Consider the following 13,855-nt stretch of genomic DNA (forward strand, 5'->3'; position numbering starts at 1 on the left):
ATGGCCGCCTACAGTCTGCGCATGCGCGGTAGTCTTCCACTTTGCCCTGAACCCGGAAGTAAATATTTGACGGCGTAAACACGTGGATTGTTGAGCACGCAAGTCGGTGAAATAACAGTAATATAGGTAAGTAAACGTTTCCTGGTGACATTATGTACCTAATTTATTGGTTCTCTGTTATTTATTTAACGTTTTATTACTCAAATACGCTTCTTATTCGAAGAAATGGAGGTAGTTATTACTAGATGATACAACACACATGAACTCTCATTGGTTATCTATCTAGTTACAGGCAACTAAAATGCTAATCTAACTCACTTTATAAACTTAAACAAAAAAGAAAAGTATTTTCTACCACTGTAGTATGCACTAAAAGCTTCAGTGAGTAGGTTTGCCTCATATATTAGGCAAATATTTCAGAATTAATATGAAAGCTGGTCTTGTGTCTGTCTTGATAGATCATGGGCAAATCCAAGCAGGTGGGCAACCACAAAAATGGCAAAAAGAAGAACATTGCAAAGACATGGAAGACAAAGCGAAGGACAAAGGACTTGGACCAGATCCATGCTGACATGATCCCTACCAATGCAGCCAAACTCCTGAAACAGGAAGTGGACTATGATGTCACAGGCTTCGGTCAGCACTACTGCCTGCACTGCGCGTGAGTAACTCACCTGACAGATGGCAAAATATGGACAATAAATCATGTAATGTTATCACCATGCCCACAATATATTAGAATATATTGGCACCCTTGATTTTTGATTTTTTTTTATATAAACCTGTGTTGTGTTTGCGATTGTTTTGATATCCATGAGAGCGGAGTATTTTTGTGAATTAATTAAAACAATTTTTCTACAGTGTTCTTTGCTCATATTTACCAAGGGTGCCAATATTAATGAAGGGCACGGCACTGGAGCCGATCATAATCTATCCATATTATATCGTCATATTCCCCAGCTGTAGTAACACATGGTAATAAAATTGCTGCTGAAGAGACATTCGTGTGCAGCTTTTAGGTCAGGAAGTGATATTTATGATAATTCAGCACATGAGGCCAGCATTAATACCGCTGTTAATCACTTAATTGTTGATTAATTGAGATCAGTAATGATTGCAGGCGCTACTTTGTTGACCTGAAGGCCATGAAGGAGCATTTCAAGACCAAAGTCCATAAAAAACGGTGAGTTTCGCACTGAATGCCCATGCAAATTATGTACTCTCTCTAACTCTCTCTCTCTCACTCTCTCTCTCACTCTCTCATATATGAGAGAGATAGGCTTTGTAAGAGAAAGCTCTTCCCCCTGCTGTAGCCTTCACTATTCGCGGTACCAACAAATAACCTGTACCTTTTGATCTAAGTAGGTATGGCGTCTGTTGTCTGTCGTCTGGCTTCGCTAAACATACAGCTGTGTATCATCAGCATAACAGTGGAAGATAACTCCATGTTTACGAATAATTTGACCCAGAGGTAGCGTATATAAAGTAAACAGCAGTGGACCTAAAACAGAACCTTGTGGAACACCAAATTTAACCTCGGTATGTGTAGAGAAGTCGCATGTATTACATGTTGATGGTGTGCATGTTTCTGTTGTGGCCTTATTCCTAGTTCATTTTGAGATTTCCTGTAGTACAGGAGGCTCTCCTCCCGTGCCGTGTCAAATTTAGTTTGACGCCGTTTCCGCTCTAATTTTCGAATGGTCTGTTTTAAGGTGCGTGTGTGATCGTTATACCAGGCTGCTCGTTTTTTTTCTCTCTTTAATTATATATGGGGCCAAGATTTTTAACAGATAAAATGCAAATTGATGGATAAATAATCGAAACAAAAAAAACACAGACAAACGGAAGAGCTCTGTGTTTTAACCTTTAAAACATGGCAAAACAACTCTCTCTCGCGCTCTCTCTCTCTCTCGCACGCTCTCTTGCTCTCTCTCTCTCTCTCTCGCGCTCTATCTCTCTCTCGCGCTCTCTCTCTCTTGAAATTAATATCGAGAATGTGTCTATTTGGATTGCGTAAGCTTTGGTTTTTTCTCCCCCGTCCAGGTTGAAGGAGCTGAGAGAGGAGCCGTACACCCAGGCCGAGGCGGAGAGAGCGGCGGGAATGGGCTCGTACGTCCCACCTAAAAAGGTCGAAGTGCACACGCAGGAGGTGGAGGAAGACATGGCATGAACGGCGTCCGTCATCTCAACACGACTGCGGCGTGACGGTCATTTTCAGTCGGAGTATCTCACCCTCGGACGCCTTTAGACCTAAACCGCGGGTTTTTATTCGTAGTGTCAGAGTGTTAAAGCACCGCGCAGCGTGTTATCAGGTATATTAGTGATGGAAAGCCTGAGCTGTATAGTGCGCTGACTAAGAAAGTTCCTGACTGACAATTTACCTGTCAATCAAATCCCACAGTAACACACTGATGTGGTGTGTGTGTGTGTATTCTGTGTATCAGGATTTGACTGGACTGTGACCACAAGCGACATCATATGTAAAGTCATGTAAATAAATTGTGAAATCACATTTACCATGTGTTCTGCATACATACTTTCTTGTGTGTGTGTGTGTGTGTGTGTGTGTGTGTGTGTGTGTGTGTGTGTGTGTCTCCCCTCTGTATCTCAGTGAACCCTTAACAGGTTTTAAATCTACTTAAATTACTTTGAAGACCTGAAAATAAATGGCCTTTTTTATATATATATATTTTCTCACTAGAGATGATAAATGTGAAAATGTATTGGCACCCGATAAGGACAGTGTGATCACAACAGCTAAACACAATAATAGCAGTGTTGAATTTTATAATCTGATCGGGCAGAAGGTCGGTCGATTAGTTTTCTGTAATAGCAGCTCTGACTCGGGTTTATATTAATCCGCTCGTCCTAACGCGTTCTCGTTTCTATAGCAACGGCTTACTCGAGGACTTGTATGATGAAGAAAGGAAAACCTTGCGTTGTTGATGATATCGTGACGTTTTCTGCAATCACGTTTATTTAACACTTATGGAACGTCCGATCTTATTTCTAACCTACCGTATTACAGATCATCGTGTGTATGCTCTTGAGTTGATTCTGTTGTTGATCTTGAGTGTAAATGTTGAGTGCTGTTGAGTTAGTACCTTAAAATGATGCTAAATAACGTCAGCTCGCTAGCAAATGGTAGCTCGTTCCAAATACAAACACGCCTCATAGTAAGTATACTCCCACCCCCAATATCGACCGACTGACAGGCGTCTGTACGAGGCGTTGGAAATTTGCGACTCCGTTTGAATTTTGGCAGAGACTGTACATTCGTGTAAACGAAAACACCAACGGTAGCACGCAATTTCGCGTGAGTTACGTCTCGATTTACGCGCCCACCGTCATGAAAAAGTCACAAATGAAACCTCTGAGAATCGATCGGTTCTAGATCTGACCCCGTAGATTAAGCGGTATGGAAACCGGAGTACCCTGAGGAAACCCCCCCCCCCCCACACACATCATGGAGATCACCAATCCTGGAGGTGTGAGGCGAACCACTAAGCCACCATGCGCCCACCATACCACAAATACATAAAATGTCATATAGCCACGACTCGAATCACTAAAATGAAAAATTTTTACCTCACAACCCCCATATCAACTTTTAAGGAAAGAAAAAAAAAAAGGAGTACTGTCCCTTTAAGAATGAAACCGTGTCCTGAATGGACTCGAGGCTGAATCCCAAACCGCACGCTATTGGACACAACGCAAAGACGTTCACGTAGTGCGCGTACGCGATGACGTCACTCCCCTCACGTAGTGCGCTTATATAGGGAACAGGGGGAAGTATTTGGGATTCGGCCAGGGTGATGTGAAAGGCAGTTTCTCCCCTTCTCTCCTCTCCTCTCCTCTCCTCTGCGATAAAACTAAAGTAGTAGTGTCTTGTGCAGGTTAAACGGGTTTTCGGTAAAGATATTTTAAATGTAAAGAAGACACGTGCTTTAGGGATGGCGGAGGATGTGGATAAAGCGGTTCTCTTAGAGGATGAGGATGAGGAAGAGAAGGAGAAGAAGAGGAAGAAATCTGTAAATAATGATGGAGATCAGAGCGCGAAAACGCGGCGCATCTGGGCTTTCTGGACTTTATTCACGATCGCGTGCGTTCCGGTAATCGGTACCGTGATCCAGTGTTTCAGAACCGCACAGATCTCCGAGCGTCACGTAAGTGCCAAGTTTGCAGACCATGCGTTTTTTGTTGATCCGTTTTTGAAACAAGGTGATCGCGAATGCACAGGGGCGATTTTAATCGATTAATCGGTGCACCGCTGATTCAAACAAACTAATAAACAAACAAGCTGCATACCGGGCGGAATCCCGGTTATGACGCGAGCCCAAGCGGAACACGAATAAAGATGAACGCACGAGTCGATGGAATCGATTAATCGTTGCAGATGTTGTTGTGTGGCATTGTTTCTTTGCCACGTATGTGTTCTAGGAGAACAGATGGTTTATTAGGGGGTGGGTGTTTGATCTCTCTCTCTCTCTCTCTCTCTCTCTCTCTCTCACACACACACTCACACACACACACACACACACACACACACACACACACACAGAGTTCCTTCCTCCATTACTTAGTGGTCTTTACGCACATAACTCCATCCCTGCCCCCAAATCACATCTCTGTGCAGACTTCATGCATCATATCTGCCTCGTTCCTGTTTAAATCTCAGCAACTATCGTTCATTTCATTCATTTGGCACCAAAATGAGATATACCGAGATATAAGGAGATATTCCGGGTGTCCTAAAAGTCTCCATACATAAGGAGGCGTGAACTTTTTTTGTTTGTTTGTTTTCTTGTTTGTTTGTTTATAGCAAAATGTCTTCCAACATTTTTAATACTTAGTTTTATATGATTTTATATATACATAATGTATATATGTATGTGTACTGGAAGTGCTTCCTGTTTTTCCAGGAAGCGGCGCTGAAGACCCTAGGAGCAGAAGGACTTTTCCTCTTCTCGTCTCTGGATGTAGATCACGACCTCTACCTCAGTCCCGAGGAGTTCAAACCCGTCGCCGAAAAGCTCACAGGTTCACTCGTTCACGTTGCTGCTCTCACACGATGCAACAGCGATGCCGCTTTTCAGTTCAACAACAACGGAAAAAAAGAACCCGGGAATGTTTTTAACGTCTGTCGTGTTTGTGTCTTGTCTAAAGGCGTCGCTCCTCCCGCGGAGTTCGAAGAGGAGTTCGTCTCTGACCCGAACGGAGAGAAGCTCACGCTTCACGCGGCCATGCAACCGCTCCTGCTCGAGACCATGACCAAGAGCAAGGACGGCTTTCTCGGGGTAAAGCGTCATCCTCCGCGCCGTGTCTTAATGACGCAATCGTCACATTTTACCCTCGTCCCCTTTCTAAAAAAAAAAACTTTCATTGATTAGAAACCGACAATTTAAAAAAATTTTTTTTGACCAATCAGAAGCCAGAGTTGTTTTTCCTCCGTCTAACTTCATTGTAAAGCATATCTGCCGAAGTCAGTAAATAAATGCATACGTAAAAACCTTTATGGTCTTACCCATCGTAGAAAAAAGGAAACGTGAAAGAAAACGAATTTGTTTTGTCTGTAGGTTTCCCATGGTGCTTTGAGTGGGCTGCGTTCATGGAAGCGTCCCGCTGTTCCGTCCTCCAGCTTCTCGGCTACTCAGTTCCGGATCTTTCTGCCCCCGAAGGGTAAAGGGGAGCCGGGGGACACGTGGTGGATCATACCGAGTGAGCTCAACATCTTCACTGGATATCTGCCCAACACTCGGTACCACCCGCCCACCCCTCGGGGCAAAGAGGTGCATTATGATTGGAGCTGAAATCGAGCATTTCGCTGCCCAATAAATGTGTTTTGTTGATCTTTTTATGGTGCACGTGTCACGTAAACGGCTTAAGAAACGAATAATAAGCTTAAATAAAAGCCTGCCGTTTATCTCCTGCATTCATCTCGGACGTTGTTCCGGAGAAGCGTAATGTACTGAGAGCGACTCGGTGAAATAATGTAAAGTCACGAGTCTGATCACCAGGTGAAACCATTTGTCGGAGTAATTCAATACATGAAGCTTTGATGAAATAAACATGAACAAGATCGATCAGTAATAAGAACGATATCTTGTGAGAAATCACCTGCAGCAGACGTAATGGACGGTGGAAAAAAAATTCACAAAAATACTCTGCTGTCATGGATATCAAACAATCGCAAACACAGCTCGGGTTTATCCGAATAAAAGAATATATATCTTTGTTAAATATAGGTGTGCAACAATTATTGGCACCCTTTTATTCAGTACTTTGTGCTACCTCGCTTTGCCAAGATAACAGCTCTGAGTCTTCTCCTATAACGCCTGATGAGGTTGGAGAATACATGGCGAGGGATCTGAGAGCGTTCCTCCATACAGAACCTCTCCAGATCCTTCACATTTCGAGGTCCACGCTGGTGGACTCTCCTCTTCAGTTCACCCCACAGGTTCTCTATGGGGTTCAGGTCAGGGGACTGGGATGGTCATGGCAGGATCTTGATTTTGTGGTCAGTAAACCATTTCTGTGTTGATTTTGATGATGTTTTGGATCATTGTCCTGCTGGAAGATCCAACCACGGCCTATTTGAATCTTTCTGTCAGAGGCAGTCAGGTTTTCATTTAATATCTGTTGATATTTGATGGAGTCCATGATGCCATGTATCCTAACAAAATGTCCAGGTCCTCTGGCAGAAAAACAGACCCAAAACATTAAAGATCCACCTCCATATTTACCCGTGGCCATGAGGTACTTTTCCATATGGCTACCTCTCTGTGTGCTCCAAAACCACCTCTGGTGTTTATTACCAAAAAGCTCTATTCTGGTTTCATCTGACCGTAGAACCCGATCCCATTTGAAGTTCCAGTAGTGTCTGGAAACTGAAGACGCTCGAGTTTGTTTTCAGATGAGAGTAGAGGCTTTTTTCTTGAAACCCTTCCAAACAACTTGTGGTGATGTCGGTGACTTCAGATTGTAGTTTTGGAGACTTTCTGACCCCAAGACACAACTAACATCTGCATTTCTCCAGCTGTGATCCTTGGAGATTTTTTATCCACTCGAACCGTCCTCTTCACAGTGCGTTGAGACGATATAGACACACGTCCAATTCCAGGTCATAACATTTCCAGTTGACTGGAACTTCTTAATTATTGCCCTGATGGTGGAAATGGGCGTTTTCAATGCTTGTGCTATTTTCTTATAGACACGCCCCATTGTGTGAAGCTCAACAACCTTTTGCCGCACATCACAGCTACATTCCTCGCTCTTACCCATTCTTATGAACGACTAAGGGAATTTGGCGTATGTGTTACCTCATATTTATACCCCTGTGAAACAGGAAGTCATGCTTGAACAATTTCCTGTTCCTAGTCACCCAGGAGTACTAAATAAATGTAAACTATCAATGGGAATATACTTCAAATATATTTTTCTCATATGAATTCATTTTTTAACCAAAAGATCAAAAGGTTAAATAATGGACAATTTTTTGCTCATACTTACCAAGGGTGCCAATATTAGTGGAGTTCACTGTGTAGAAAAGAAGGAAATGCATGTGTATAATAACAACGGTATCTGTGCGTTTTAAATATCGAGGTCCTGATCTGTGTTGTGGTGTTAAATGTTTCCCTTTTGTTCTGGCGCCCTCAGGTTCTGATCCACACCCTGCTCAGCATGTTTCATCCTCGCCCGTTCATCAAATCCCGCTTCGCTCCTCAGGGAGCCGTGGCCTGTATCCGAGCCGTCAGCGACTTTTACTATGACGTCGTGTTCAGGTATTGCGCTCCGCAAGTTCACGAATCTTCATCGTTGATTTCCTCAAAACTCCCAAGAGAGTTCATTATTTAAAAATAAATAAATAAATAAATAAATAACTCGGCAGAGATGAGCTTGGCGAATCGACGCTGAGCTAGGATTTCAGGAATGTTCTGGATTATGGAGCTTTTTACTTTCGGTCAGAGATGAAGACCGTTCTCGTAAACAGCAGTCATTCCTTCATCCTTAGTAACTGCCTGGTCAGGGTCGCGATACTTTAAATTGAAGTACTGGTTTGTTTACATTTTTAGGAATTGAACTAAGTAGATTCATTCGAAATCTAGCAGGGAAACGCGTACGATCGCCGGGTGAGTGAGCTAGGGGGGAAAACAGTCCCTTGCACGTCTGTACTGCATGGTGTTGCCATTCGGCGACAATGAATTCATCTCCAATTTTTGATATTTCAGTAATACGAAACTAAGGGGGCTTTAACGTTGACAGAACAAAACGTGCCATGTCACATGACTAATTCAAGTAATAAAAATCCATTTTTTATGTAAATGTAATCATTCATGCAGTAGAGGGTTAAAAAAAAAAAACAGGTTTAGGCCACACCCACTTTGGTGGTTTAGGCCACACCTCCTTCAGATACAAATATTTGGAGCACACACACACACACACACACACACACACACACACACACACACACACAGAGTGTCACTGCATCACATCTGCTTTTGTTCGTGTTCCGTCCCTCAGGATACACGCCGAGTTCCAGCTGAACGACGTTCCCGATTTCCCGTTCTGGTTCACACCCGGTCAGTTCGCTGGCCACGTCGTGCTCTCCAGAGATGCGTCTCATGTCCGAGACTTCCATCTGTATGTCCCTAATGACAAGTGAGTAGATCACAAGCACTGAAACTGGAAACAACCCACCTTTATGAAAGGTTTCGACGGTACCGTAGATGCCGATTGGTTTAAACGCCGCGCGTGATATCGTTGCTGTCACGGTATCTACGTGTCGTACCGTATCGTGAGTATATATCGAACGCGGCTGGCAGATCGCTGACTGATGCACGGTGTCTGTAGGTCTCTGAATGTTGATATGGAGTGGCTGTACGGTGCCAGCGAGAGCAGCAGCATGGAAGTTGACATCGGCTACCTGCCACAGGTACATAAACACCCACGTAGACGCACCTCGTTCTACAAGGTGGACAGAATGTGGTCTTTATAAAGGAATTATTTATTTATTTATTTTATTTTATTTTTAAAAAAGGTGCTGCCATGTGACGTCGCACTTTAACTAACTGTGGTTACATGTAGTCAAGTTAATTATTATTATTATTATTATTATTATTTTTTATTATTTTTGCCTGCGAAGCTAGAGCGAAAGCAGACAACCTCCTCATCTCCAGAGGAAGTGATCACCGGTGCTCGCCAGTCCTAAAATGGAGGATTAGCGCCAAACAAAATGGTGGATTTCAGAAGCCGAGCTGAATTCCTGATCATATTCTCAATGTGAACACATTCCCATTATGAACAGATGGAGTTGCGAGCGGCCGGTCCGTCCACGCCCTCCGTGATCTACGACGAGCAGGGGAAGGCGATCGACACCCGGGCGGAGGGAGGAGAACCCATCCACTTTGTGTTCGAGGAGATCCGCTGGAGCTCCGAGATCAGCCGAGACGAGGCAGCCGGTCGTCTCGAGGTCACCTTTTATCCTTTCAAAAAGGTAGAGTCTTTTTCAGTCATGTTCCGCGACTTCATTCATACCTTCCTTCCCATAAACACCGTCCTTTCCCACGTCCTCAGGTGGCATACCTGCCTTTCCCAGAAGCCTTCAGCAGGGCAGAAGCAGAGGGGAAACTGGTCCACTCCGTCCTGCTCTGGGGAGCGCTGGACGATCAGTCCTGCTGAGGTCAGAACCAGAGGATTGTGCAGGGAATAAAGTGTGATAAAGTTATTATCCTGGCAGAGCGCACGCCAGTCCGTGTGGTCGATTTTCACCTGTACAGACCGGAGGAATCTGGACGTCGCGTATTATTGACCAAGCTTTTTTTTATTTTATTTTTTTTTATAAGACTTCCACAGTACTATTCAGCTATTCCTTCTGAGAAAGAACATTTTATCGGACAAATTCCTCTGTACGTACAGATCAGATCAGATCAGATGTCTGCGAGTCTTTTCCTTCCACATACACAACGTTTGGCAAGAACGCATTCCTTCTTCTAGAGAAATAATAACAGCCAAATTGTTAGGGCGAGGCACGAATGAAGGCAGCTAGTTCGAAAAGGGGTTTAAACTTGACCCGGTCTCGCTTTGATTTGGACTCGATCTTGACCCGCTTAAGACTCGGTCTTGACTTGGACTTGACGGCGGCGGCCTTAGCGATATGTTTACGTGCATACGGTACGTGATGAACGTAGAATATAAAAGAAATCCGACTATGTGCACAAGACGGCAGTTCTCGTGGGGGGGAAAAAAAAGTGATTGACAGCAGGTTGAGGTACTTAATAATAATAATAATAATAATAATAATAATAATAATAATCGTCTCATTAGTTGTTATGGAATGTTTATGAATGAATACACGGTTACTCGTATTTACACTCTCTTCTCTGTGTGTGTGTGTGTGTGTGTGTGTGCAGGTTCGGGGCGAACTCTCCGGGAGACCGTCCTGGAAAGTTCGCCCGTCCTGGCCTTGCTCAACCAGAGCTTCATCAGCAGCTGGTCTCTCGTCAAAGAGCTGGAGGACCTGCAGGTGAAGCTTCACACGTTTTCTGTATTCATACTGTCGAAAAACAAGCCTGGTTAGTGCGCTGTTCGGTGTGTTCACGGAGTAAGGACGCTCAGACGGGTAAACCTGCTTCCATACGTTATTTTATTTCGATTTTTGTCCTTCAAACTCCACGTAGGAAGTGGCTGCTTCCGGGCTTGACGTCAAAAGATGAACGATAGATTCCGATCGATCGGAATTTCATCTTTCGTCCCCTCGTGTCTGCGTCTAGACGTGGAACGTGGCAGCTTTCGTATCAGATACGGTACTCGGATGTTCGGCTGAGCAAAAGTATCGGAACAGACCGTCTTGAAGTAAACAACACTTAATATCCGGTCGCATATTGGTGGTTTCTCCCATCGACAGCTCGCCGGTCTTCATGTCGGTTTATCCGTCGTTTTTTTTTAACGATGAACGCGGTCGAAATTTCGCGAGCGAAATCGAGAGCAGACGTTCGGAGCTGTTCGTTCTTCAAACGATCGATCCGGCAGCGCGCACCCGGGCCGCAAGAAACGCCTGTCGTTCGTTTAACATGTCTAGATGTAGAAATGAACGCTCCGGAATTCGGATCTGTCGCCTCGTATCCGTCATTTGCCCCCGAACCTTCGACGTATAGCGTGGACAACCGAATCGACCTTGCTGTTCCAATACTTTCGGAGGGGACCGTATATTCGAACTGTACGGACACGCGGAGAGCTCGTCAGCCATCTTTATTTCATCTGCATTACTGATAATAATAAAAGACCAGAACGAATATGAGCTAGGACAGGTAAGGGCGTTGTCATGGTTACGGAGTGCCGCACGAGCCATTTCGTTTCGCTCCAGCAAAAACACGTCATGTGATTTATTTATTTATTTATTTATTTCTTTTGCGTGCAGGTCGACGAGGAGAATCTGGACTTGAGTCAGAAGGCGCGTTTACACCTGGAGCAGTACAGCTTCCCTGTGGAGATGATGGTGGCGTTGCCTAACGGGACCGTGGTAGGTCTGGGAATTTTATAACGCATACGTCGTGGTCTTGGGAAGAAATCGGCGCGTTTGCCCGCCCGCCCGCCCGCCCGCCCGAAAGTGTCGTGTCGTGTTTTTATTTCATTTCTAGTGAATTCGCCTCGTCTTGTTTTGGTCTCTGTTCCGTCCTTGATTAGTTCGTCTGTTTATAACGTCCGAGCCTGTCACGATAGCCACGTCGGTCGGACGATATATCGTATCAGAAATAATTGCGATAAACGATATTATTGTCATTTCGAGACCGTTTTATTCCGCTGATATACCGAGAATATAACCGGGTAATAATGCGAGTGCACCCTTTCGAAGCGCGATGAACTTTTAATTCTCAAGGAAGAATATTCAGACGCTGGAATACGATATCGTGAATTCTTTACGCTTTGGTTCTTCACTGTGCGTGTTTTGGTGCGTCGTTACGGAAACGGCGTATTCACGACTTTCTACCTAGCGCCTCACGAGTCCACGCGTGATTTCCTGCGGGAGCGAGTTGCAATATCAGGTTTATGTCGTCTGATTAATCTCATACGTGTGTACAGGATGCTAGTAAAGCGCTTCGGCGTTCAGTTTCCCGCCGTTCCTTCGGCGTTCGGCTCCAGCTCACGCGGTTTAACCGGCTCGGCGTCAATCCCCGAGTTTATTGACTTTATCGACTGGATTATCTGAAACACTCGAACCGTCCGTTCTGGATTTTCCTTCTTCAGAAAGCATCGTTAGTGCGTCGTTAATATCGCGCGTGTCACTTTTCACACCAGCGTGTTTTTATTCAAATCGGCGCGAGCACTTGCTACACGTCTGGAATCACGTTAAATTCGGCGAATGTCCGAAGGTTTTAATCCGTCAGCCCCGGAAGTCGACGAGAGGACCGGAGCAGCGCGAAGGGTCTATTGATACCTGGTTATCCGATGTTTTGGTTTCTCCGCTGCGCAGGTTCACCACATCAACGCTAACAACTTCCTGGACCAGACGTCCATGAAGCCGGAGGAGGACGTGTCGGGGTTCAGCTTCTCGGGCGGGTTCGAGGACCCGTCTACCTCCGCGTACGTCCGCTTCCTGCAGGAGGGACTGGACAAGGCCAAGGCTTACCTCCAGTCGTCATCGTCGTCGTCATAAACACACACGTCTCTCAGTCTAACAGCCAGACTCCTCCATGTCTCACACACACGTGAACGAGGACTTATTTCCTGCACTGAATTCTGGGAATGAATCTCTTATAGCGAGTGACTGCAGATTTTTTCTACACATGCTAATACAGTTTGTTTTTTTATAGTGACCAGGGTTTAAGTGTAGCGTGCTGGTTATGAGATTTTAACCTGAATAACAGATTAGCGATTAAGGCGATCATCAAAACTCCAGCTCTGAGGTAGAAAGAGGCGTTTATTAAAGGAATAGTTCGGCCAAAAAAATCAGCCAAGACACGTTTGTTTCTTTGGCGTTCACTCGCACGAACTCTTTTGGCCTAACTTCTGCTTTAATCTTTTTGTTTTTTTGTTTTTTTAAAATTTTATTTTCCGCTATTTTGTTCCCTTTTTGAGTCTTCACTCACCACCGAATGTGCGGCGGCCTGAGAAAACCCTTCACGTGGTGAAAACACGCTTTCCTAGACAAACAAAGACAAAAAAAGTAAGAAATATTTCTCTTTTGTATGAATCTAAACGCCAAGTTAAAGTTCTAGCATTTTAATACCCGATATCTAGACCCGTGACTAGCGACGCACGCGGTAACCCTGCCCGAATGTTGTCGTCGGCCATCTTGGGTAGCCGTGTGACTCCAAACCGGCCGCCGGGTCGCTCGCCGCGTCTCGACGATCGGAGAAATCTTTTACGATGTGCCATTCGAGTCGTGTCTGAAACTGTAAAAAAAAAAAAAAAAAATCGTACGGCGTGAAGCCGGCTTTAGCTAGCGAAATATTTCGAAATCTTTCAGCAGACTCTTCATAGAGTCGCATTTAATAAATCTTCCCGTGAAGGTAGGAAATAAATCGATAAAAACACGTCTTTTCTTTTTTTTTGCCTTTTCTTAAAACGAACGTACGACAAATTCTTTTCACTCATTTTTGCTTTGACGTGTGACGGGTTTTCCCAGAATGCCGTACCCCCATCACACACACACACATTATTTTTGAGTTAGTTTTCATGGACAATGGTACTCCAGTAGCTTCTCAGTGTGTTCAATGATGGAAGTGGGTTTGTGTTTTGCTCAGCCAAGATGAGTGTGTGTGTGTGTGTGTGTGTGTGTGTGTGTGCGTGTGCGTGTGTGGTTTATCCTCGGATGGAGCAGTTTGTGACGGCCTGCTCCGAAAGCTCACTGTGGTGG

The 13,855-nt window shown here is 44.6% G+C and overlaps 2 protein-coding genes across 2 annotated transcripts; both read left to right on the forward strand.

Moving 5' to 3' along the window:
• The first annotated feature begins 30 nt into the window (after positions 1–30).
• On the forward strand, positions 31–2,542 carry znf593 (zinc finger protein 593). Its single transcript, XM_053633615.1, has 4 exons — positions 31–126; positions 459–661; positions 1,121–1,183; positions 2,044–2,542. The coding sequence occupies exons 2-4, from the start codon at positions 462–464 to the stop codon at positions 2,168–2,170; spliced, it is 390 nt and encodes a 129-aa protein (XP_053489590.1). The 5' UTR covers positions 31–126; positions 459–461; the 3' UTR covers positions 2,171–2,542.
• Positions 2,543–3,787: 1,245 nt separating this feature from the next.
• Positions 3,788–13,419, forward strand: selenon (selenoprotein N). Its single transcript, XM_053633613.1, has 12 exons — positions 3,788–4,166; positions 4,923–5,040; positions 5,167–5,297; positions 5,577–5,789; positions 7,657–7,781; positions 8,521–8,658; positions 8,851–8,932; positions 9,305–9,493; positions 9,574–9,679; positions 10,410–10,522; positions 11,417–11,518; positions 12,470–13,419. The coding sequence occupies exons 1-12, from the start codon at positions 3,954–3,956 to the stop codon at positions 12,650–12,652; spliced, it is 1,713 nt and encodes a 570-aa protein (XP_053489588.1). The 5' UTR covers positions 3,788–3,953; the 3' UTR covers positions 12,653–13,419.
• The last annotated feature ends 436 nt before the right edge of the window (positions 13,420–13,855 follow it).

Source organism: Ictalurus furcatus, chromosome 9, assembly GCF_023375685.1.
Source record: "Ictalurus furcatus strain D&B chromosome 9, Billie_1.0, whole genome shotgun sequence".
Taxonomy (NCBI): domain Eukaryota; kingdom Metazoa; phylum Chordata; class Actinopteri; order Siluriformes; family Ictaluridae; genus Ictalurus; species Ictalurus furcatus.

What these genes read in the sequence shown, in the direction of transcription:
- znf593 (XM_053633615.1), top strand. Translation starts at nt 462, where the DNA reads ATGGGCAAATCCAAGCAGGTGGGCAACCACAAAAATGGCAAAAAGAAG. An exon ending in CACTACTGCCTGCACTGCGC is followed by an intron (nt 662 to 1,120) that starts GTGAGTAACTCA and finishes TAATGATTGCAG; the next exon opens with GCGCTACTTTGTTGACCTGA. An exon ending in ACCAAAGTCCATAAAAAACG is followed by an intron (nt 1,184 to 2,043) that starts GTGAGTTTCGCA and finishes TCCCCCGTCCAG; the next exon opens with GTTGAAGGAGCTGAGAGAGG.